Source organism: Trichoplusia ni, chromosome 5, assembly GCF_003590095.1.
Source record: "Trichoplusia ni isolate ovarian cell line Hi5 chromosome 5, tn1, whole genome shotgun sequence".
NCBI lineage: Eukaryota > Metazoa > Arthropoda > Insecta > Lepidoptera > Noctuidae > Trichoplusia > Trichoplusia ni.
In genome coordinates, this window is record NC_039482.1 from 17,411,877 (window position 1) to 17,438,230 (window position 26,354).

At 37.9% G+C, this 26,354-nt stretch overlaps 1 protein-coding gene across 2 annotated transcripts in view; it reads left to right on the forward strand.

Annotated features, from left to right (window-relative positions):
* The window catches only part of LOC113493787 (ras-specific guanine nucleotide-releasing factor 1-like), a 31,254-nt gene extending 5,155 nt beyond the window's left edge, over positions 1 to 26,099 (forward strand). The window contains exons 4-32 of one of the 2 annotated variants that reach the window (XM_026871805.1): positions 558 to 671; positions 1,037 to 1,143; positions 14,176 to 14,323; positions 14,785 to 14,904; positions 15,359 to 15,514; positions 15,923 to 16,094; positions 16,536 to 16,729; positions 17,311 to 17,436; positions 17,754 to 17,856; positions 18,234 to 18,422; positions 18,539 to 18,640; positions 18,875 to 19,126; positions 19,435 to 19,617; positions 19,942 to 20,004; positions 20,105 to 20,172; positions 20,266 to 20,338; positions 20,656 to 20,963; positions 21,511 to 21,692; positions 22,062 to 22,164; positions 22,285 to 22,355; positions 23,843 to 23,992; positions 24,206 to 24,404; positions 24,526 to 24,623; positions 24,701 to 24,834; positions 24,976 to 25,124; positions 25,229 to 25,308; positions 25,507 to 25,624; positions 25,713 to 25,781; positions 25,980 to 26,099. In XM_026871805.1, the coding sequence (XP_026727606.1) occupies positions 558 to 671; positions 1,037 to 1,143; positions 14,176 to 14,323; positions 14,785 to 14,904; positions 15,359 to 15,514; positions 15,923 to 16,094; positions 16,536 to 16,729; positions 17,311 to 17,436; positions 17,754 to 17,856; positions 18,234 to 18,422; positions 18,539 to 18,640; positions 18,875 to 19,126; positions 19,435 to 19,617; positions 19,942 to 20,004; positions 20,105 to 20,172; positions 20,266 to 20,338; positions 20,656 to 20,963; positions 21,511 to 21,692; positions 22,062 to 22,164; positions 22,285 to 22,355; positions 23,843 to 23,992; positions 24,206 to 24,404; positions 24,526 to 24,623; positions 24,701 to 24,834; positions 24,976 to 25,124; positions 25,229 to 25,308; positions 25,507 to 25,624; positions 25,713 to 25,781; positions 25,980 to 26,099 (3,951 nt within the window). The remainder of the gene's footprint in view (positions 1 to 557; positions 672 to 1,036; positions 1,144 to 14,175; positions 14,324 to 14,784; positions 14,905 to 15,358; positions 15,515 to 15,922; positions 16,095 to 16,535; positions 16,730 to 17,310; positions 17,437 to 17,753; positions 17,857 to 18,233; positions 18,423 to 18,538; positions 18,641 to 18,874; positions 19,127 to 19,434; positions 19,618 to 19,941; positions 20,005 to 20,104; positions 20,173 to 20,265; positions 20,339 to 20,655; positions 20,964 to 21,510; positions 21,693 to 22,061; positions 22,165 to 22,284; positions 22,356 to 23,842; positions 23,993 to 24,205; positions 24,405 to 24,525; positions 24,624 to 24,700; positions 24,835 to 24,975; positions 25,125 to 25,228; positions 25,309 to 25,506; positions 25,625 to 25,712; positions 25,782 to 25,979) is intronic. The other variant, XM_026871806.1, reaches the window with a different exon arrangement.
* Positions 26,100 to 26,354: the final 255 nt, after the last annotated feature.

Sequence of the window (26,354 nt, forward strand, 5' to 3'; positions counted from 1 at the left end):
TCTTGGTTTATAAAAAAATAGTAAAAATACTTAGTCTTGTATATTTTACTTGAACTTGAAACACAAAGGAACTCGAGCTTCCAATACATTCCCGAGGAAATGGAAAGTAGATGTGTAAAGCGGGATGTGACGTCATTCCGTGCGCTGAGTCGTGTGTGAGTGGTATTTATTAGGCTTTGGTAATTTCCTCAAGACTATAATGAGGTGACGTGGGGTACTTATATTAGGCGAGTTTGCGAATCATCATCATCCTAGCCTTTTCCTAACACAACAGTTAAATGGGCAACACGGTACCCCATAGTTAGCCTGGTTTTTCTAGCTTCTGACAACTACGAGAGTTTGCGAATTTTTATTTATTAGCATAGTATTCTATAAGTTTACAAAATCCCTTTAAAACAAGACCATATTAAACCAGCCATAAAGTAGATACTAAAATATTTGAATATATTTTTTTGCATGACACTGGACCACTTTTGGCACTCCCCACGGCAAAAGAATTAAATTCCTTAGTTCTAAAAGTTTAAAGTTCAAATACCCAGAATCTTTTATTTGTTTAGAACCTGCTGTTCTACTACGAGTCGGAGAACAACACGCGGCCGACCGGGGTGCTGCTGCTGGAGGGCTCCTACTGCGAGAGGCTCAGCAAGGCGCCCATGGAACGTAACGCTTCGGTAACGGTTCGGTTTCCCCTTTACAGTTTCTATAAGTAGTTGTTAGTTGTAGTTAGCTTGTTATTAAGGACTAAGGTTGGGTCCGAAACCCTCCCGATCCTTGGTAGATGACGTAGATGTACCATCATTTTTATATTAAAGTTCTCTGCAAGGATTTTGCACCTGTTGGACCTGTGTCTCGTGCACGCTTTTAAAAAGGACCGGGTATCCCATGAAGTTATACCGTAAATAAAAAGAGAATATAGAAGAAGAGAGCAAAAAAAAAACATGGTTTATTTTTGACCAGCCATATTTGAATATTCTGCAAAAGAAGATTCAGTCTACAGATCCAGGAAAAAGCTCTAAACACAAATTTTCTTTCCCAGTTTTGCTTCGTGATCTCATACCGGCGCGAGAGTCAGCGCCAGTACGAGTTGCGCGCCGCCTCCGAGGTGGACTGCACGCACTGGGTCGACGCGATACGAGAAGCCAGGTACTGTGAACTATAGTTATAAAGTAGTAGATCTTATAAAAAGTTCAGAGAAGCTGGTGAGAGCCAAGGTTTAGGAATTAGATCAGCCCTATTTTTTTTCTTTGGGTTTCATTACTCATTATCTTGCATTAAGTTCAGCACCTGGTCTGTTCCGAAAATTTTGTTGACAGTATAATGGATATTCTCATTCTCTTTAGCAAATTTTCTTAGTCTTTTATTTAATTTTCCGGGATTGGCTTGTAAAAACTTGGAAAATTTATTTCTCCTCTTTTACTAAAATTGCAAAAGTAACTCTTGATAGGCAATCGTTGCCATGGGACACCCCGAAGTGGAACGATGATAACTATTGGCATCATCACGACATATTAAAACTTCTATTTACGGAATGATCAACGATTTACTATTGTCGAAGGTTACATGAAATCGTAACAATTTATTAACATGTACTAAAAGCTTTTTCGGATGAAAAAAGCCTACTTATAGGTAATTTATTCAGTGTCCTTCGCTAGTAACATATTCCAGCACATGTGGACTAATCCGCGCACGCAATGCCATCATTTGTGTCATCCACAAGACAATCAACCCGTCGGCTGCGACCTTGGGGACATAATTGATTTTTCTGTTTAATATAAAGATTACCATTGTTCTAAAATTTCCGAGATTTTAAATAAGGCGTGAACATTTGACGGCATTGTAATTTTAAAAGAACTGGTCTTTAAATTTATAAATACGTCGCATCATATACAAGTGCGGTGCAAATATATTTTTTGCTTTACTCAATACCTTTATTGGATTCTACAATGTGAGTTTTGTTTCTTAGGTAGTATTTAAATAAAAAGGTGTTTAGAATAAATCATATAAAGAAAAAACAGTACAATGTATAAGAATGAATCACATTTTTCAAGAAAACTTGCCACTTAATCAAAATTTGTAAAGGAAGACTAACATTTTTTTTGGCATAGTTCCTGTTGCATTCTTGGAAAAGATTAGTGGTGGTGGGAAAATGGGATATATACTACTATATCTCAGAGTATGATATTCTGCTAAAGATGATTTAGAAAACAAGTAGAATAATGCAAAGATTATGCCCTGTTACACATAGATATACATAAGGAGGGCGTTTTCTTTGTTAGTCCGTTAAAAGTAGCTCGCTTTCGTATAAACTGAGACATAAAGCTTATGCCCGAGTTTATGAATATGAAACCAGCTTGAATATAATTTTGGCCGTAAAATATTATGCTACTGTCCTTTAGAAAGACAAAAAGACAAGAAACATTGAATCGTTTTAGTAAGCAAAGCAAAGCAAATATTTTATAGGTTGTTCTATTTATTATTTTTATACTTCGTAATTTTCGTCCTTGACTTAAAACCAATTGTAAGGAATATTAAATTGAATATTTTTTTTGCTTTAAAAAAAAGAAAAAAAAAAGATAAAACGTATCATTTATGGTGATACCTATGAAAGTAGGGGCTGTTAACGTCTCCTGTTGATACTATAAAGTGTACCGACAAGTGACGTAGCTCGAGATTTCTGCTTAGTGTATCTACGAGTACATCTATGTATGCATGATACATTTTTGGAAATTTGCGACGGAGTTATTTGTTTTTTTTTCTTCTTGTGCTTACGTGAGATAAAATCCAACACAAGACATTTATACAACCTTGAATGATTAATCACAATTTGTTTCCCTTATCTATAACGTATTTCACATTACAATTTCTATATTTATAGACTGCATCTAAATATACAATCAATACTTTAAAATATTCGGGACCACTCCACCCCCGTTTTAATCAAAATCCAATCGAAAGTTCAAAACACGAGTCTTCAAACACTGACTGGCGTTGCCATAGCAACCATGGGATTAGGGTCAAAGTGACCCTGACCCACTCCTCCCGGCTGCGGCGCCCGGAGGGTTAAAATTTATTTTTAAATTGCCTGTTACACGTTTATTAGGGCACTTTTTACCCGGTAAGCTCATTGTTGGGATATTAAGGCTATGGAGGTGGCGGGTTAAATAAGATTTTAAATTGTTCGTGTTAGATTGTGTAACATTTAATTTTGTTTTTGAAGGCTGATGGACTTGCCTTGTTGTACAATTTTCAGAGAATATAACCTCCTTAATACAGATCAGATATTACCTACATGCCGATGCCATTTAATAGGAATTTCCGCTCGAAAGCTTGCCTGCCTGTTTTGTGTTTCACATATTAAATTGGAACCAGAATATGTCAGTCTAAAAGATAAATAGAACAGCTGACACACGCCATAATTAGCTGGAGCTTCGACACATAATTTACGTAATGTCCGATATACGTCTGCATTTGTAAACAGAAGCTGATATAACTTCGAAATTCTGTAGGATATTATGGCTCTATGATAAGTTTAGTCCAGAAATGGCATATGAAAGCATATGTAAAGGCGAAGAAACTGGTCTTATGTAAGCTTAATAACTTTATCCCGAATAGATATCAAGACTCTTTATTTCATTATAGTATTATTAAGCCGCTTGTGGAAGTACGAGTCAGACTCGCGACACTGAAGGTTCCATACTAACTGCTATGATATCTGACACCATTCACGAGATACAGCCCGGTGATAAACAGACGAACAGAGGTTGAAGGCTTTTCACCATGTTAAGGAACCTTAAGAGCTAAATAACAACGTACTTGTAAGTGTAGTATGTGGCATCGTGATAAATGTATCTAAAATTTAACCTTGGTTCAATTATTTCTCTATCTTATAGTATGTAAAACAATCTATACTTAAATTATAAAATGTGAAAGGTTAACACAGCTTGTCTGCTATGCTTTCACGGTTCAACGGTTTATGATGAAGCCCAAGTAAGGACGTGTGCTACATTTTGACATCAAAATATCATCTAAATTACGAAATGACTAAAAATTTTGTAAAGAACACTGTTCTAGCGAAGATTAAGGCTATTTTTATGACTCCCTCTGTAATTCACGAATAAAGTCTCTAAGTTCGCTATAAAAGCGTACCCGATAATCGGACCAGGGCCCCAATTCTGCTATTGAATTAATGGAAATTCTATTAAAATTTGCACTATTCGTAATATTCTCATCATTTTTCCAATACAATAAATGGAAATTCAGTGCGGGGCAAAACACTCACGGTCAAAACAATACATTTTCAATTACTGTGTTAGCAAAATGCTTAAGAGAATAGGAATAATTTCAACCAATTGCCATTCATTAATTGTATATAGCAGAATGGGACCCCAGTAACACGAACAGCAGCTGTTAGAAGCTGGCTGTAGCCGAGACTACAGTCTCAGACTCACAGACTGCATGGCGCGCGTTTTATTATACATGTGCTAGTCCGCTGTTCTATGTAAGCATATGATCATAGGTAGCCATGTAGTAAAATCCCAACAGGGAAATACAGTTCCAGCTTTCAAATATTCATCGAAATGTAAACAATTTGGGAAGAATGGATTATTTCTTTGGAGGGGTTTCTAGTTCAGTCGGTTTGCAGAGACTCGAGAATTTGAATATGAATTTGGAAAATTGAATTTCTGATTATGTGTAAGATTCAATGGCGTTTTTGGCTCAAGCGTAACATCTTCTTTGTGAAGATAAGTTTTCTCCGTCCTGTGAGAACTGTCTATTTATCCTCCTTTATAAATTGTTATCGATTTAAATAACTTGAATTTACTATCTACATTTATTGCGAAACATTTTTTTGTTTTTTTGCAAGTAAGGTTTTTCCAGCTTTTAATAAACATAAAGCTTTGGTTATCAATAATCCCGAAGCTCTGATACAGACTGACAGGGATTACACATGATTTTTAGTGAAAGATATAAAAATGTATTTGAGCCAAAGATTGGGCTACAACTGAACAAGTTGATCGATCACTGGTTATGTTTGGTGGATGGTGGTATGGCAGTTAGTGGCTGGAAAGTCTGACAGCCAATCTTACTAACGGGTATCGTGTTGTCCAGGTAACTGGGTAGAGGAAGTCAAATAGGCAGTCGCTCCTTGTAAAGCACTAGTATTTAGCTGCATCTGGTTAGACTGGAAGCCGATCCCATTTCATTCAATCCCATTTCCATGATGATCATTTGGAGCAAAAACATAAAAGTATAAGCGCGGAAATTTGTATGTATGGACGGAGGTATTGATTTTTCTTCCTCTTTTTGCAAAAAACAATGAACTGATTTAGACGAAACTAGGTACAGAGTGTACAGACATAGATTATAACCTTCGTAGCGGGCGTGCTCGCGGACACCAGCCAGTAATATAGATGTTATATAAACATTTCACATCGCTACGGACGCGTTGTCTACTAGTAGTGACAACTAAGTGATCGCTTATCGGCTATCCAGTATTCAGATCGAAGATATCGACCGCGACAGTGACCAGCGTTTGTCGTTACTAAGTTCCAGTTATACACTATTAAGTGTGTATTTACATCAGTTTCATGAAATAGAGATATTTTTAGACAGTTTTTAGCTGTCTTTTCAAAAGGAGGTTCTCAAGTCGATTGATTGATAGCCGAGTGGTTGAGGTCACCACGCCACCCAATGAGTGCATCGTGTCGCGGGTTTGATCCCCGCGATATGCATTTATCTGAAGCTGGTTTATAACTCTGGTTGTCTTTTGAATGTCATTAGATGTTGGTGTAACTCCATGTGGATATCATTTTCAGTCGGGAGGCTTTAAAATTGTACCTTCCTTTCGTTAGGCATCAGACAAAAGGGTAAAATAAACCTTATTACCAATTCTCCGCTGTCTATCCCTCCGTCTGTAACCAGGTTGTATCTCGTGACAGAATTCTGATGCTATATTTCTGTCTCCAGGTAGCATACACTTGTAAGCACATATTTTACAAAACCTTTCTCCACAATACCTGTTCTACATCCTTCTACGTTACAAAGGCTATCGTTGATAAGTTTGAACTACATAACAGACTTGAACAGCTCCACGCAGAGTTTAATAATGCGGTGTTTTGTTCGAGGGAGCCGCATACTTAGGTCGTGTTGGATTCTGAGAATACAAGCGTAGAATACCTTAGTAAAGCGGACTTGTAGGGTTAGTATAGAAGGGGATTAGATCTCTTTGGTTTAGATATAGGAAGAGAACTACCAGATAGTTTTTATGATAAAACCTCTATGGAACGAAAATTATTTAAATAGAACTGGATCCGACTGTCGCCTCTTAGAGTAAGACTAGAAAGAGAAAATTAAGTTCTGAAAATGAGATAGAGGACCACTCTGCATATAGTTGCGTCTCTTTTCTACAACGGCAAGCGTTTAAGAGAGATTACTAGGCTCCTGATCGGAAAACACATCCATCGTTTGATCAGGTCTATAAGTATTTAGCCGAGGATTAATTAAATTAACTTTTTTGTCCTAAAGCAATAAAGTGAACAAAATTAAAACGACTTTGAAAGTGAATAATCAGTAATCATGAAAACGAATCCAAAAACATAAGACTTATTACTTCATACAAATAATAACTTTATAACCGCGCGGTAACCTATCAATTTCCAGGCCGCGGTGGCCGGAGATAGCGTGTATTGTTATGCCTTAGCATAAACAAGGATTACCAGCGGCCGTGACCCGCCGACCTGACTAGTGCGTGCACTAGCTATGTATGCAAGCCTTTACATTATGTAACGCGGTGCAAATGAGAATAGGACGGGGCTATCTTTAAAGAAGGTTTTTTAATGATTATTATTAAGAAGTATACGTAAATAATTGTAAGTCTGTTTCGAAGGGGGTTCTCCAACTTGTGAATGTTCGATATCAGCTTGTTGTAGTTCTTATCAGTAGCTTGGCGGAATACCTTCTGATTCTATCAAGGCCCACTTCCTAATGTTCCTAATTATTAATAATTCTTATGATGAATAATATATTTTAACAACGACTGCGCCTAAATAAAGGCGCTATATGTAATATAATATTGTAAATTTTACACGCTCCGCTTTAATGATTTTTGGCACTGGATGCATTTTTTTTTCATATCAGTGAACATTTTAAAATTACGGTTTCTCTAATAGATTTGATGTTTTTTTACCTGCTTTCGGTCAACGCTATTTGGATAAATGCTCGCTTTACACTATAATTATACTGGCTAACCGTTTAATCTGATTCCAGTTATTTGGTAAAACAATTTCCCTTGATTCAATTGTGTATACAGAGCAGAGAGAAAAACATTCCCCCAATTCCGTCGTATTTTCAATTTTCAAATAAAAAACAAAGGAATTCCATACTACTCTGTGTAAACACGTTCCACAAACGAATACGTCGGCTCTGTTTTATTTCATTACTCTGTAACAACTATGAAATTGAATGCAAATTGGGTTCTTTCACGTTGTTTGCATTTCCTGTGCAAGCAATTTATTTAAAAGTGATTTTAACAATATTTTACAGTGGGTTAACGTTATTAGTGATCCAATTGAGATTGTGAACAGTTTCATAGATTAAACGACAAGCGTTTTAAGCAACGTTTGGTACGGTTATGAACTTGATGGATCACTTTTGTTTATTTTGGACTGTTTGTGCAAATTCGGTCAATTCGAGTTGCAAGCCAGACTTGCAAATGACACTTTTTTTTGCCTTCTCGGTTTAAAAATTAATCTTAAATGACAAAGTAATTTGGTGATGATTAGAATCCGAGAAGGTGATGGTATGAGAAAAAACGTACCTTGGACAAGAAATAATATTGGTAATGACATTTCTTTGACGTTCGATGATAAAATAGGAATTACACTTGGTTTCCCTCCAGCTAGTGTTGGACCCACTGATAAGGACTTGTCAATTTATTATTTTGGCTTTATTTACCTAGTATTTTCACTTCTGTAATCTCTTTTAGTGAAACATGTCTTTACAATTTTGAGTTACATGCCCAGCCATCAAAACAAAATTAAGAAGCACGAACGTTGGATCGAATCGCATCAGAATTTTATTTAACGTCCCTTCCAATATTAAGCCAATTCTACTTAAGCAGTGTAAAGACAAAAAAAAAACAAATTTCTTAACGAAAACCAATTTCCGAGGCCCCCTATGTACTACCCAAGTTCAGTGTACTCCCGTGCCTTCCACGAAAACAATAAACTTTTATACGATGCCATCTTTTCAACGATTCTTTTATTTGAATAACAAACAAAAAGATACCTTCGGCATTCAATTGAAAGTTCAAATTAGACTGCTTTCTTGAATTAATCCAATGTTATTTGATGGCAATACGTTTGATTCGAGTGATGTTGTATGTAGTCTTAAGAGTAGAAGCGAGGCCACGTCTCTCGTAGTACCTTGTGGGCCTTGTGGCCTAGTTCGGAAGCTCGGTCCGGGTCTCGGCATCCGTCTGCCTCTGAACATTTGTGCTGTTGAATTTGATATTAATTGAGGAATGATTTTGAGCGCTCATGTGTGTATAAACAGGACAAAAGATGTGCCTATGTATCTATGTATGTATAGGTGTGTGTTTGTGTATGTGTGTGTGTAGGCTTTGAACTTCAAAGCTGTGTATTGGAGTGTAGGTGGGGAGCATGTGGCGCTGTATCCACTGCTCGACAGTTTTCGTTTTCGTGTATTCTGTCACTTTAACGTCGATTTGAATAAAAACAAACTGTGAACGGGTAACGTTACAGTTCCTACTTTGTATACTTAAGAAAAGTTACTAAACATTTTTTTTTTTAATACATAAACGCCTGATACAATTCATTGGTATATTAGTAGATAGTATTTGATTTGGTTAACTTTATTTAGAGAAAGAAAAAACACTTCTTAAAGTAGCGAAACGAAGGAATAGTCGTTTATCAAATCTATTGAAAATAACATTTTAAAATTAGTACAAATATATTGTGTTCCTCTTCAAGTTTCTACTTGAGATTTTTTTATAAATTATGCAAATGTGAGCTAGCCTAGGACCTAGGCAACGCCGAAACCCTCTGGTATGAGAAGAGACCAATAAGAAAGCCATTTATAATTCATTTTCTTATAAATATGAGCTTATCATAGTACCGCTACCATCTCACTACAATTCCATCCCTAATAAGACTTCCTACAATCTTTATTACGTGTACCTAGGTCCTTTCCATAAAATTTTAATTTTATCATCGACTGGCAACACTGGCGGCCAAATAATTCTGCGTAACTTTAATAATAAAAGCCACTGAATTATTCAGAGGCCGCCTCAACTTTGAGAGGTTTCTCGCTGCCCTGCCATCTTACGAGGGGCGGAGAACTAAAATGTACCTTCTGTTTGGCCTATTTATACAATTTCCGTGTAACTATATTATGACCTTATAGGCGATACCACATACCTCGTATTAAAGCTAAAGTGTCGTAGAAAATTATAAATGCTCAGTTTGCATGGTGTTATCAGGTATTAGGCTAATACTTTTAGTTCGGCAAACTTAAAAAAAAGAATAATTCAGATTTCGTTAGACTCAGTAGTCTAACGAAATCTGAATTATTCTTTTTTTTCATAAATCATAAATAGTCATTCATAGGTCATAAATTTGATGGATTTTCCAGTGAAAATCCATCAAATTTATGACCGTATCAAGCTATTTTCGTTAATGTCGTTATAGGAGCAAAAGAAATAGCATCATCTGTGAAAATGTTAACTGTTTAGCTATCATAGATACAGGCTGGTGACAGACAGACAAGAATCTTAGCAAAAATACGGAACTAAAAAGCTTAAATACCCTTAAAAAACGCAATTCGTGCTACGTCCTATGTTCGTACATATCAGAACGTCTTTTCCCTTTAACATCACCTTTATATATAAGTATATCTATACAATAATTGGATTACATCACATAACACCTACACCTCACCTTTGACCATGCTTCCTGATGTCACTATGTTACTGGCACAAACTCAAGCCGTCGTGTTCCGCGACACTTTTCCTCAACTCCTGTCAATAACACATACTCAAATAGAGGCTACACGTGTATGCAGGTTTCAAAAGGCCACGATTTTGTACTAACATCTTTCGATTTTACAACCAAAACATAAAAATGTATTTTTATTAATATAAACACCGTGAGGTCACAATTTAAGACAAAAACGCATTCAATCTCCATATTTTTTAAGATAACTGTATTACCAGCACATTATTGCCCCAATACCAAATGAAAAAGCCATATTATTATAGTGATAAAAAATATTTAAGTATTCGCTTTTTGAATAAAATAAAATTATAGGTATTCACGTATTTTTTTTTCTTAGCGGCCTGAGTTAATAATTTTTTTCCTAAGCTCTACGACCTTCTTTCAGATCTTCTCATGCTTTCAAACACGTAACTGTCATTGCAAAACAAAATGAATGAGCAAGAAGCTAATAACGAATAGATTGGGTGCAAACTGTGTAAAATGGCTACCCCTGGGAAATCGAAGCTATCTAACTTGAGAGATGCTTCACTAGGTACATGTAGATTGCCTGAAGTTTCTGAACCATGAGCATATATTAGATGCGACACATCCCATCATCTAATAAGCGGGCGTCGAGAAATATCGGTTGCCATAGCAACGGGGTCGAGGTTACCCCGACATTTGTGATATGGACACGGATTTTATTTTTAAAAGTTATGGTTTATTAATGGGCTTGTATGGATTAAACGATTATATTATGAGGTATCGTTTATTGATTTCGTGTTTTACGTAGCTAGTTAAACTTCTATTTTGTTAAAAAAACAATTGACTATTATAGACAATTTATTTTAAATAGGCCGTTTTCCAAGCAGTTTTAAAATGCTACAGTAATGACTCTAGTTGCACAGTTCCAACGTGTTATTCTTATGGAGAAGAGCAAGAAACTATCGCCAAGAAACGCCATAAACATACTGATTAAGTTCTTACCATAAATATGAAAGTAATATTTTGGACACTCCCACTTGGACTTTTCCGTCGAATTCATACTTTCCAAAGGGTGTAAACGTATCCCTATTACTAAAACTACGCCTGTCCGTCTGACCATCTGTTCATTACCAAGCTGCATCATCATCTGAGATTATCTATACTAATCTATATCTATATCTATACTTCTATACTAATCTATATCTATATCTATACTTACTAATATATAAAGCTGAAAGTTTGTTTGTTTGATTGTTTGTTTGTTTGAACGCGCTAATCTCAGGAACTACTGGTCCAAATTGAAAAATTCTTTTTGTGTTGCATAGACCATTTATCGAGGAAGGCTTTAGGCTATAAACCATCACGCTGCGACTAATAGGAGCGAAGATACAATGGAAAATGTTGCAAAAACGGGGAAAAATATTCAACTTCGAGAGCTTCCGTTCAAAAATTCCTAACTTATATCTTCTAACCACGCGGGCGAAGTCGCGGGCAACAGCTAGTCATCTATATTATTCGAATCAAAAACCCTGAACTTCCGTGAACGAAATGACAAAAACAGAATCCTAACCTTCATTTCCATACCTGTTGAAAATAAAAATCAGAGCATAAATCATAAATGGTTTTAATTAAATGCACGCACGCAACGAACAAGTTAAATAACATTCGTATTCGCGCTGTTAACTGTTACAGGTTAATTAATTAATTGTATTGCGACGTGTGTTTTGATGGTATCAGCGATCGTGTTTCTAGTAATGTTCAATTCAGTTCTACGAAATGGAATCACATTCGTTTTATGACCGTTTAATCGCTGTGAGATACTTTAGGATAAATATAGGATATATTTAGGATACTTCGGGATATATTTAGGATACTTTGGGATACTTTATAAATAATTCTAGGAATGAAATGTCTCACTCATTTCCCCATAAGAAGAGAGAGCTTTAGCCTCCCTTTGAATATGAATCTCTGAAAATGAGATGCTATTTCCCCTTCTTCTCATCGATTCGGCTTGAAAAGACTTTGTTAAGCAATATTATTTAAGATAGAGGGTGTGTCTTTTAGTTGCTACTTTTTACGTATTTATTCAGATAGGTAATTCTGCATATAACGAGCCTTTGTTACTTACGAGAATCTTTTACAAAAATAACTAAAGATATCCAGAGTAACTATCGATCAACTCAAAAACTAAGTTAAAAGGATTTTTGGCTGTTGGTTTTTGACCACCATTCTTATCTTTGAACCTCAAACTTTCTTAATATTGTACTTAACCTCCTTTCTTCCCTATCCAAGTTTGGCTTTCCTCCGAGCTGTCAAAACATTCTGAACAATGGAAGTTTTAATTAAAAACTCGTGACGAGTTATTTGTCACGGAGATTGTGGATGTGATTGTCGCGTATTAATTAAAGCATGTCCGACGTTCTCTGATAGTCTGCATTGTAAGTTTTTAACGTGAATTGCTGTTTTTTCAATTATTTGTGTTTCTTTTACTGTTCACAATCATGTAAATATGTATGTAGTAGTAGTATCATAGTTTTAGTAGTGGAAACGAATAGAATAAATTATCTATTTTAGTTTAAAATCCACTTTAAAATATTAACCGTTACATCCGTTCGAAACGAAACAAAAAAATATCTAAATATAAAAGAAACGCTGACAGGACGGAGTTTTTGTTACAAACGAAAAGAAACATAAAATGAGGTGTTAAAAAACCAAAAATCGATATTTCTGTACCGCACACATCTGTGACACATTTCACAGGTAGTTAATATGTCAAATATACGGATATACACACACATACATACATTGTAGACCAACATACACACACACGTTAAGAGCACTTTCAATGCTCCATAGACATGATTGAATTATTATTCTCCGTTGATTTTGCACGTTTGATCCGTTTACGGGGAAATTCAGGTATTGGAAAACTTCGAACAATAATTGAATAAATGAATTTTAATCCTCCATATTGGATGAAGCCCATAAAATATTGAATTTCGTAGTTTTATTTCACAATTCAGTGAGTGTTGTCAAAGGAACAGTCGGCAACTACAGGGGAAAGTAAATTAAAGCTTGTTATTAATACCGGAAATATTGCTGAACGCGCGAATATTACAGTTTGGTGGACAATTGGGATGATGTCAATTTGTTTTCAGTGTATTTCTTGGAGTGTGATGCATTTTTATGGATACTTTTTTGTTTTGTCCCGCAAGCATAAATTGATTAAAATACAGTGACTGGAATTCACTCGTGATGTCACGATAAATTTTACGAAATCGTTACGTCACAAGCTCCCTCTGTTAAACCTACTTTAAAGCAGTTTATCTTTGTTAATTTTTGTTGTTCGGAAACAGGTAAAAATACGTGTCTAATATTTTTTTAATTATCTAACTGAGGGACTCGATAGATGATTACTTTTGATTCCTAGTCATCATCCCGCTTTTGGCAGGTTGTAAAAGTCCCATTTGTTTCTTCGATTTGCGTTTATGACGGCACGAAAGTGAGTTGAAATTGTAGTTAGGTATTTACCTGATCGCTGTGAGATTTAAAGCCCATATTCGTTTGACAAGCTTTTAGAGGTTTGGAAGCTTATGAAATATATTGTTGTGTACAATTATAACCCGCGATGCAGGTCGGGTGAGGCCTATGTTTTAGGTATGGATTAATAACGCCATATTTTTTTTGGGAGAGATGTTTACACATTGAAAGATGGGGTTAATGTTAAATTATTATAAATCACCTCTTAATAATATACGATGTAAACACATTATGTTAATAATACTTATGTAAGTTTTTTCTTGCCCTAAAGTAACTTTTCCATCATATCCATCATTAGTTAAAATTCTAGATAATTTTTCTGAGCATTTTTTTTTTACTTACCTAAAGTATTTCCATTTATTTTACCTCCCATTAAAAAAGGCGAATCGCGCTCTAAGGAATTTATTCCTGGGGTCCCGGGCTTCACAAAACTTTAAGTCACACACACAAGACTCCCAGACTCAGAACAAGCATTTGTAGAACATACCACACACAAGTACTTGTGCGTGCAACCCGCCACACATCGACAGTGGGTTTCACATGATGACCTTTACCCCGCTATCCGTGCAATCACTATTGAACCTGCGTTTAATAAAAGCTCTCATATCACTACATATTTACTTCGACGAATGGCAATTCAGGTTACTGTTGTCCACAGTTTCAACAAGCTCCTACTGCAGAAGGAGGAGTTGGATCAGAAGCAGCTGCACCTACTGCAGGTGGTGGAGAGCGAGCGCACGTCGCGCTGGCAGTACGCGCAGCAGTGCGACGAGCTCTCCAGCGAGGTCAAGAAGCTGAGGACCGAGGTAGGATAGTGCTAAACATAATTCGTCTACAAGCCAAAGCCACCGGTGCGATACCACGTGTCGTGGTTTCGATCCCCGCGTAGCACATTCATTTGTGTGATCCACGAATGCTTGGAATCTGGAAACGTCTGCGTAAGTAAGTATGTACTTCTGTAACTGGTATAGTTTCACTTCAAGTCTAGCAACGACACAGTGAAACACGGTTTTGCTTAACAGTTGATATTGGTAAAATACTACGCTGCGTCTTATAGTAATATGCGATGGTTACAAACATTGTCACTGAAGAGAGACAAGCCTAAAATGTACACCAACAAGTAATATTTTTAGCTTCGTGTAATGTATTCAGAACCTCAGTGTGCATATTCAGCTACTAATCGTTTTGATATATTTAAGGCAAACAGAAGTTCAGAAGTCACTACTTACTATCCTATCTTTCAACTAACCCCACATTTTTTTATCAGCTATGCACGTACAAGAAGGAACACGAGTCGGCGACACGCGCCGCGTCCACCTCCAGCTCGTCTCCGAGCCATTCGCCGGAGATCGACCCCGCTGAACTCAGGAAGATCAAAAAAGTTCAGGTAAGTATGCACATGATGGCTGGCAGGAGCTGGATACGAGTAGCTGAAGATAGATCTCGATGGGGAGGCCTATGTCCAGCAGTGGACTAATATAAACTGATTGATGATGAAGTATTCGCGCTTGGACGTTATGCTTGTTTAGAAGTATGTGTTGAGGGAGGGGCGGAGGGGGGGGGGAGGGGTTGTTGGGATTCTAATGCTCCTTTGTTTTGTTTTAAAATGGGTCGCCAGTGAAAGTACTCGTGTCCACAGTTTCTGAGTTTAGTAATTTCTAGTTAGTTTAATAGTTATAGCGAACACTTAGGTATAAATGTTAAGTATTCAGTTTAATGGACCCTACTGAATGGACTGCAGTTGTTTTTATTTTATTTTTTAAACTAGGATAGTCACAGAAATTAAATATTTACAAAATTCAATAAAAAGCACTTTCTAAAATATTAAAAAACCTTTTTAGAGTTTCTTCCGCGGCTGGCTGTGCCGGCGGCGCTGGAAGCAGATTGTGGACGAGTACATCAAGAGTCCGCACGCCGAGAGCATGCGCAAGAGGAACAGCCTCGTCTTCAAGATGGTCGAGGCCGAGGAGGAATACCTCGAGCAGATGGAGATCATGGTATGCACTTCGCGAGGATAATCTTTATGAGTTGCATTCGAAGACAGTCTTAGGGCAGACGGGACGGCATGGGATTTTAAGTTTTACTCATGGACATTCAAACGTACTGTTACAGAAATATGACATAAGTTGCTATGCTTTAAAATATAGAAAGTATGATCTTCAAAAACTGAAATCAAACGCTGAAACTTAAAAGTATAGTAGGTACATATATAATGTATGGCCAATGGTTCTACGGGCCTACCGCCACGCCTTAATGTAATATTACTGCGTGGAAGAGAGATGCCGCTTTACGTCATGTATTGCTGTATCATACTTCGACAACGACAACAATGCTAGTTTAAGACCTGTTGGTAGACCCTCTGGTGTACATTGATGCTCCGAAGTCAGTAAACTTCGTTTCTCTAGGTAACATGTTTCCTCCGGCCCTTCAAAATGGCGGCTAGTTCTAAGAAGCCGCCGTGCACGCACGAGGACGTAAACTCCATCTTCCTGAACAGCGAGACGGTGCTGTTCCTGCACCAGATATTCTTCAAGGGTCTCACGTCGCGGATGGAGTCGTGGCCGACGCTTGTGTTAGGTGAGTCTTATACGAGCATTATTCTATCACTGGGAGCATTGAATCCAATGCAAATTTAAATACCAAAGTAACTGGTGTAAAAAAAAATTGTGGCGATAAGGCAATAGCCCGCTAGAGCCCGTCATCCGTCCAAACTATACCACTTAATGAGTTGCCCAGCGTTTATTTACCACCTGATCACTTGAAGATCAATACAACTCCAGAAATAATGCTCACAGCGTGGTAGAGTAATAGTTCGTTAAAATTTTATTCAATCCCAATAATTAACCAGAATATAATAACACTATGACCAAAGTAGAAGACCAGAAACCACCAGATTATTCCATTGATCTCTGATATCTCCTCCAAGAATACGATTTAACGCCAAATAGAATTTTTTTGAAGTGAATGTGAATGTGAACTTAAACAAAGGATTACACTTAGTAGTGCACTTACATACAGGAGACCTATTCGACATGCTCCTCCCGATGCTGACCATCTACCAGGAGTACGTGCGGAACCACCACTACTCGCTGCAAGTCCTCACCGAGTGCAAGCAGAGCCAGCCCTTCGCGCAGCTGTTGGCGCGCCTCGAGAGCAAGCCCGCCTGCCAGAGCCGGTCCTTGGAAACCTTCCTGACGTACCCGATGCATCAGGTATGCTTACGTAAACTGAGAAACTATTGAAATGAATGCTGTTCAAAGAAATTTGATCCTTAAGTGTCTTGTTTCCGGAACAAATCTAAAAAATTCTCTTGATTTCGATTCTCGAAGGACGAAAAAATCGAATTTTCTGAAATTTACAGTGTGGAATAGGTCGTTTGAATCCTAACATAGGTGAAGTCATGATGTATGTTAAAGGAACAGTTTTAATCGAGTTATAGAAAATTCTCATCAATTATGTAAAATTGACAATTTATCTAAATGATTGTTACAACTTATTAATATGCACGAGACCCGGCAAATGTCTCCAGAACGCTATTCGTCACTTTATTCTCTATACTAATCCATTAGCATTCTAAACGTGACGTCTGGAGATAATTAATGAACGATCTTCTCTGGAATATTAATAACCAATTCCCTTATTTTAATAGGGGTTCGTTAGAAGATTATGTAACTAATTATTGAGTCGAAGTTGTAGGCAATTTCCTTGACATTACCATAAAATATAGTCATAAGTTATTTATCTACCATTGTCGGTAACTAACACAGACTTTAACCAACTCCTCTTTCCCTAGATCCCTCGCTACATCATCACGCTGCACGAGCTGCTGGCGCACACGCCGCACGACCACGTGGAGCGCCGCAGCCTGCAGCATGCACGCGCGCAGCTCGAAGAGCTCTCGCGACAGATGCACGACGAGGTAAACTTTTAAAGTAGTGACATTAAGGTGCGTCAGGGACGCATTAAACATGACAACGCTTTTATTTTTGTAATCTTACAGGTATTCAAGTCGATCTTTTTGATTTAAACCCTTGAAAAGAATATAGTAATTTATGAAAAGATAGAAGATGATGAAAAAGAATTAGAAGATTTAACGGGTGATGTGTGATGACGTAAATGATGTCAGAATGAGACATTGAAAACATTTCTAGCCAATACCTCTGTATTAATTTTGAAAACATGTTCATTCAGCAAAAGCTACCAAAACACCACTGCAAAACTATTCTTCACTTGCAGGTCAGTGAAACTGAAAATCTAAGGAAGAACTTAGCTGTAGAGCGCATGATCATCGAGGGATGCGACATACTGCTGGACGTCAACCAAGTCTTCATACGTCAAGGTAACTGTTCGGCTTTGACTTTTTACCGTCTCTCGTTCCATATTTCAAAGACCTTGGTGTTTGACTTAAGAAGTTACCAGTGAACACTATAGGCTTCAACTAGTCTCTGTTAGTTATAGACTTAGATAAGTGGCAGGAAGAAAGGGAGGCCTTTGTCTTGCAGTATGACACTAACGGCTAATAATAGGTGTATTTGTAGGTAAGCAATGGCTGACCAAGTTTTTTTTTTGTCAAGTTAAACGCCTTGCTAGGGAACGTGACACAATAAAAAAGCATTGAAACAGAAGTCGTAATGTTCCAACATTAAATAAGATACAGGTCCAGATTCAATCCAATCATTCCATTTCACTCAATCTTACTTTAACCTTTTTGCATAGGCACCCTATCTCAAGTGGTGGGTAAAGGTCGTCGGGCCCAGCTGTCAGCTCGGCAAGCATTCCTGTTCAGCAACCACCTACTGCTGGCCACGCGAGCTGCGGGCGGCCGCCTGCACCTGCCGCCCGCCGCGAGGCTGCCGCTTCACGACGCGCTGCTCATCGAGGATCCTGCTAATCATGATGATGACGGTAACTTTCCACCACTTACAGTATAGAAGCAGTAGAGGATGGAAGAAAAAGAAAATGTTAGTTGATTAGTGAAAAATATTAGTACTTCCTATTAATATGATGTGGGTTCCTTTCAGATTCGACTTCGGTATGCTCGTCACCCGGAGGAGACATATACCAGGGAAAAGACTTCAAGATACTTGTTGAAGTAAAGGGAGAACAGATCTGTGCGCATTTAGGTAAGGGTCAAGCGTATATAAATTTTAATTTTCCTGAACTTTACAAAAGATTGCTAAATTTCATTGTGAAGTTTCATTAAGGACTTCTTGTTGCCGTGCATCTTTCTGCATCAACCTATCTGAAGTTTTGTCGCAAATCACTCCGGCATCAATACATTATCGAACTTCCAAAACTCAAGCTTTAAACTTTAGTTAAAAGATAAGGCTATTTCAATTATTGTACTCGTGTGCTAGTGGCGGGCTCTGTGGAGGAGAAGGCCGGCTGGACGAGCGAGCTGGCGCAGTGCATGGAGAGCGCGGCGCTGACGGAGCTGCTGCGCGCGTGCGGCGCGTGCGGCGCGGCGTCCGCGTCGCTGCCCGCGTGCCGCTCCGACCGCGCGCTCTTCACCGACGACGTCGACATCCGCTTCAGCCGCACGCTCAACTCCTGCAAGGTGCCGCAGATACGCTCCGCTACGCCGCAGCGCTTGCTGCAGCGGCTTACTGGTGAGAAGCTATTAATTACGCTGTAGAATGCTGTAGATTTTTGGATTTCTCTTTTTGTTTTGGTCCTCTTTTCGAAATTAATAAGGATGATTTGTACTCAATCTTGTCGATAGTCACTCGGGGTGTCCTGAGTATAAAAAACAGCACTCCAGCTAATATTGCAACTGATGCAATAAATAGATATCTATTACACTGTCATAGTAATTAATAAGTGGGATGTGGTTATTCTATATGCGGTTCCTAACTTTCAATCCTTTTTTTAAAACTTAAGTTATAAAGCGTCAGCCTCACCGTGTACTTGTTGTCAGACCTTCGTTTCCTGTCGGTGGACTTCCTGAACACGTTCCTGCTGACGTACCGCGTGTTCACGGACGGCGTGACGGTGCTGGAGGCGCTCAAGCAGGTGTTCTACGAGCAGTCGCAGCAGGAGATGGAGCTGGCGCCGCCGCCGGACGCCACGCGGAAGACCAGCGCTGCAAGCTCGGTTTCTGGTAAGAAAATATGGGTAGACATATACATAGATACACGTACCCAACTACCTATAAATAATATAAAAATATAAGTTAAACGGTCAATTTTAATAAGAAACAAAGATAAACATTCATGCATGCGATCAGGCTGAAACAAATACTTAATTGATTACCATCGATGAAAGTGTAGCAGAAACTTAATAGAAATTAAGTCAAAACATAAATGTCAACCAAGCTTTTATAAAATAATTGAAATTTAATAGAAGAAATCATCTCGTAATCATTTCATTTGTATTCGTCAATAAGTGGCTTTACCTTATAGAGAAAAAGAACAATTGATTTCAGGGTATGGATCAGAATACAGCGACCGTGATTGGCAATCACGGTTCTGGCGAGCTTCTAGAAAAAGTAAGTTCATTATAATGCCAGCTGGTACTGTAGTAACACCTGACTTTATATAAAGGTGATATAAACGTGATTCTATGTAATAAAGTCTGTCGGATTCTAGGTGAAGATGAAGACAAACTGTCTCCGTATCTAACGGCACCATCACGACGAACCTCGTCTGTAAGCAAGGTGAGATTATTGTTACTACTCTTATAAATTGATAAAAGTATTTTCCGATTCAAATAACTTATTGGTGAAATTATTGTAACATGCTAACCCAAGACTGAGGAGGATAACAGTCATTTGACAATACCTAAAATAATGGCGACGTCATCAAGTAACGAGACATTGAAAGGTAACCTCTTTATAAAATGTATAAAAAATTATTAATTCTAGAAATATAGATGAAAGTGAACAAATATTCTGTAATAAACTATGATTATATTATATTTCCGATGTATGTGCAGTAAGCACCAAAAGTGCTAAGAAAAGTTTCACACAATAATTTGTAATGATTGAAAATTGATCAAAACCCGTCGTGGGTTTCCGGTACAGTAGTTAAGGCCACTAACTACTACACCAACAGACCATACAGAAGTGCTAGTCTATCTACTGCTCATTCAACTTTTTAAAATAAATAGGTTATAATTTTTATTTGAATTCACAATCCAGGTACATCCCCATCATCTCCAGGAGCCATCAGCTCGGTCACTTTAGTTGGCAGTCCAAAGAAAGCAAGTCCAGTAAAAGATCCCAAGAACGCGGCCAACTCTGCAAATGCAAATACCAATGCCAATGCAAACATGATGAAGAAAGGTTCTATTCCCAAAGACAATGATGCGGCCGCTGCCCTCATGAAGGACGAAAGTATTGAGATGGTAGACCAGAGCGATGAGGATATTAAATATAAGGAAGAGGAACAAGAGAAGAATAAAAAGAAACCAGATGATAAGTTCAAAATATCACAACGATTCTCCGAGGTATAATAAGTTTTGATCTATTGCTGTGTGGACTAGTAAAATTTCTCTTCTAAGTATTTCCTCATTAAAACTGTTAAAATATTTATTTAATTATGAACTTATTCATTCTTCTTTTCAAAGCTTTAGCAAAGACTTCATGGTGTTACTGGTAAAAGAAAATTATATATTGTGTAAGAATCATCCATCTCATAAATTCTCAAAACATCATTCCTTACACGCAACTTACTTACCTACATTACTTCACTACCTACACACTTACTACATATAGCATGTCATCGAGGTGATAGGAATTCAATTTTGTCAGCTCCAAAATTTACTGTGACTGATTTGATGAGATCTTCTATAGTAAAGGCATAAGACGCAAACAGTAAATAACAGACATCGGTTATTAAATTTGGTGTTACCCAATGGCATGGACATCAGACTCAATCATTATTCTATTACCTACTCAGGACTCTATCATATTCTTGAAGAAGGAACCCATTGAGATTTCATATTTATTTTAAGTTCAATGCAAGTGGTGACAGAAGCACGACCAGTTAAACAGTTTATCCAACAGCGTGTGCGTACTATGTCGGAGTCCCCTCGCCGCCTGCAGCCGTCGTCGGCCGCGGCGTCCGAGGCGCGGCGCCGGTCGGAGAGCGCACGGGAGACGAACGACAACGCCGCGGACGAACCCAGGAGGGCTTCTGATTCTGGTACCAGATTTGCTACAAGGAGATCTGTCAGGTATTTAAAACAATCTATATAGGCAGTTGACATTAGCAATAATTCCTCTATCTATTGCGATTCTTTTAAAAAGAAAACTAGTCCTGCTCTTAGAGATTTCATCCTTGTGTCGAGGGATTTTTCACTAAGATTCGATTTAAAAATGGTTGTCGATCGAATTAGTGGTGAGCGCAACGACTTGGCTATCCTTGCAGTCGTTCCTCGTATCCGTAGAAGTAAACTTCTTTCGGTAGTTACGATCTGCTATGACTTACTGAGGTATATCTAGGGATTCTATTTTTGTTTGCACATCTTTGTTGAAATTTCGGAAGCATGATTTCGAAACATTGGATATACAAAATAAATGAATTATGTTAACAATCTTTTCAGTGAGCGTCGTTACACCAATTCCTCGATTAACAGCGAGCGTCGTCGTTACTGGGGTGGATCTGAACCTCGCTCCTCTGTAACTTCTCAGGTGTCACATGCGCAGGTAAACTCAATAATTATTAACCTTTAAATATAAATACCAAGAGATATGTTATCGTCATGGTATACTTTATATCCTGGGTACTTAAATCTCAAAACGTCGCAACGTAACTTCTAATTTCAGAACTACCGTCGCGAGACCAGTCAACCAAAGGCCGGTGTTGTCATTACGTCATTCCGCCAGTCCCACAGGAGGTAAGACGAGAGATCCTTGTTCCTCATTATCTCTAATTCATTTTATCCATACCATTCTAAACGTATTACGAGCCATCAATTCTTGATCGTCTAGCACACTTGGGAGTTCACAATTCTCAGTGTTGTGGCATGCTGTTCACCTTTTTCCATAACAGTTTTAAATTCTTTGAAAATATTACTAAAGTTTTGCGCAGTGATGCTTTTGCACGAATCTATCATAAATCAGCCCTTCTAGCTTCGTCAAACTTTCTTCATACTTGTAAATTGTAAAAAAAATGATAATGTAATAATTAATATTGATTTAACAGCTTTGGAAAAGACCTGTTGTGGTAAGTGATCGGTGAAGGTAACAGATGTAGAAACTGAACCTAGTAGAGATGCATTAGAAGAGTATTTTTATTATTCCGCTTCACCTAGCATTATGATGTTACCTTGACCTTTTTATCAATTTTGTAATTGTATTTTGAGTAGACATGACACTACCGCAGATGACACTGATAAACTGAAGCGCAAACAAGCATCGTTCTATAGATAGTGGTGGATAAGCAAGTTTTGGTATCGATGATGATACAAAACTTTGGTAAGATGAGATCTGAATTATGACAAAGCGAAAGTAAGAAAACGCAATTCGGTTCCAGAAAGCAGCTGTAATCGGGTCGAATTAAACGTCGGTTAAATTTATAAAGAATGGGTTATCAGTTTGTAATTTCCGACGGAGTCTCAAACACTTTACAAAAAAAAATATTTTCAGCAATACTTTCCTCAACAGAAATATCACATGTTACTGTTCTATAGTTGACCAATGTTCGAACTGTATCTATTCATTTCTGTTACACACACCATCTTGCTCGTAACCCATCTTCATCTGTGTCCTTTTTGCCATAGCCTATATCAAACCCTACCACTGCAATTTCTTCAAACGCAGGGATAAAATGAAATAACACACTAAAACATTTTTTTTTTAATATTTGGCTTATGAAACTTAGAAATTAGATTTTATTCAAAATTAGCCGTAAAATATAATTTGGATTAAATCGGTTTCACTATTAAAACAATACCGCACAGTATTTTTTTTATTTTCAATTGGTAATTAGTATTAATTTGGTCGGAATCCAAAATTTAATAGATTATCAAAATTTACTGCATGTTTTTTACGGATTCAAAATTTTACTATAAGATACGGATAAATTGAAATAATTTGATCCAGAAGAAACAAGTCTTAATCCCCGCTATCTGTCTACCCTTGCCTGCTATCCTCTGTGTGCATGCCTCCACTAATCTATGTTTTCTGTACTTTCTATTTACTGACTATTCTCACCCTTACTTGAGTTTTAACTTCAAATTTATTCTAACTTCACCTTACTTCACCATCTCACATCAATTTCACTTGAAATCGAATATCTATCAAAATGACCACGATGGGAAGTCAATTCAACCAGTACAACATCATCTGATGCCTGATGTTCTAAATAATCGTTATGATATAGGAGCAGTACGTCTACTGCTGCTGTGGCCTTTGCTGTGGCTACTTCGGCATCATCAAACCCGAGATCTCCACCAGCGAATTCTCCACCGGCTACCCGAAGGGACTCGGTTATATCGACGGCTGCTACCATGAGAGTACTCAATGTGCTACGGTAAATCATCTTCAGTTTTTCAAATGGCATTCTTAAATGACATGCTATCTATCAAGCGTGTAGTAAAGAGGTATTTGACCTCTTACTCGTAGATTTAGTTTATTATATTTAGCTAAATACCGATCTTGCATAAGGATTTTACTTTCGTTGGGCAAAAAGTCTCTTTGATTCATATAAAAAATCGGAGCAAATAACACCAATATTTTTTCTTAGGCACTGGATTTCCAAGCATTCGCATGACTTCTGGTCTGACGAACGTCTTCGTGGGCTGACGATGGATTTCTTGAAGGAAATAGAGGGCAGTCCGGGCTTACTGCCAGCTGAACATAAGGCAGCTGCTCAACTGTTGCGGCTCTTAGAACGAGCTCCTGACAGACCAGTTGATTTGAAGACCTTGTTCTTACCACCTCACGTAAGTTGCTAATTAGATGCATGAACCTTATGATAAAACTAACAAAATGGTTATTGCTAGCCAACATGAACCAATTAGCTACAATTAAAATAATACATATTTGTTTCTCTGCTTATTCTAGGTTCCGACAAAGGAAAGCATTGAAACACTCTCGGCTCTTGAAATAGCGGAACAAATGACGTATTTGGACTATCAAATCTTTAGTTCCATCAATAGCGAGTAAGTTGAAGATAAAAACTATTGCAATAATATCTTACAAGAACCTGCAAGTAACACCAATGGTAATTCGTTTCCAGGGAGTTCCTAGGACAAGCTTGGACGAAGGCAGATAAGGCAGAGCGAGCTCCACACATTCTTCTGATGACGTCACACTTCAATCACATTTCGAATCTCGTTATTTCCGAAATTCTGAAGAAATGTACTTTGGCTGGTAAGTTACCGTTACAAACAACTAATCCTTATCATCCTTATCGACAAAAGGCATTATCCAATTACCTTGATCTTTGCTGCCCATTTTTGAGTTTCCGTCGTGAACGCACGAAACTACAAGTAGTTTTGACAATGATTGCAGGTCGAGTAGCCGCTATAGAGAAATGGGCAGCCGTTGCCGACATAGCACGATGTCTGCACAACTTTAATGGGGTTCTGCAAGTTTGTGCTGCCTTGTCCAATACTTCTGTATACCGTCTCAAGAAGACTTGGGAGAAAGTCTCGAAAACTGTAAGTTACCATTTGATTACTGAGTGAACCATTATAAGTGGAGTAAAAGAAAATAATATCAGCAGTGGTCATTGAACTAACATTTATATTTACAAATGTTACAGAGCAAACAAACAATAGAAAAGCTGCAGACAATCATTTCATCAGAATGCCGTTTCAGGATTTTGCGTGATGCCTTGCACAGGTAAATAAATTGGTTCTCGAATTTTGAATTAGAATTAGTTAAATAATATTGCCCAAAAAGAGCATTGATATTGAATATCTAAGAGATATGCGAAATGCCATTGGATTCTACAGTTAAGTTATTAAAGTCCTTAATCTATAATATCATGTCGAGTTTACTTCATTGCCTGTTGCTTATAATTCTTGTTTTATCTTTCAGGTGCGATCCGCCATGTATTCCATACTTGGGAATGTATTTATCAGATCTGTCGTTTATTGAAGAAGGAACAACAAATTACACACCGGACGGACTGTTGAACTTCTCGAAAATGAGAATGGTATATTTTTTTCCTACTACTGTTTCTTTTTCGTTTTCTTATAGGGGAACAAGATAAAATTTTACTTAATGCTTGCTTTATTTTACAGATCGCACACGTTATCCGAGAAATTAGAAACTTCCAGCAAACCCCATACAAGATAGATCACATACCAAAAGTAAGTTATTACAAGACAATAATTTTCTGAATTATTTTCCACTTTCATGAGTTTTTCTTAATATCTAGACTTATTTTATACCTCATCCTAGTCACATTTCAGCTTTCATGCAATCTAAGTAGATAACCTGCAATAACCTAAAGTCTATACAATTAGGACATTATAAGGCGTGTATAAGTAAGACCGGTCGTGTTGCAGGTGTGCTCGTTCCTGCTGGAGCCGTCGCTGGTGATCGCGGAGGAGCGGCAGTACCTGCTGTCGCTGGAGCTGGAGCCGCGCGCGGGCGGCGCGGCGGCGGGCGCGTCGCCGGGCTCGTAGCGCCGGCGCCGCGCGTCCCTGGCCGCGCTCGCGCCTCTGCGCAGCGACCGCTAGGGGCCGCGCGTGCTCGGCGCACCCTGCCCGGCGAACAGACGCTTCTTCATTATCGTTTATATGTGTTTAAAACCACTTTTGTGTTTCTGCCAATTTCTCCAGTACATGAAAAGTCATTTGGTTTATTAACAGTTGTGTCAAAATTTTCAGTGTGTCAAAAGAACAATGATAGAAAGTGAATTATAAGAATTGTTTACTATG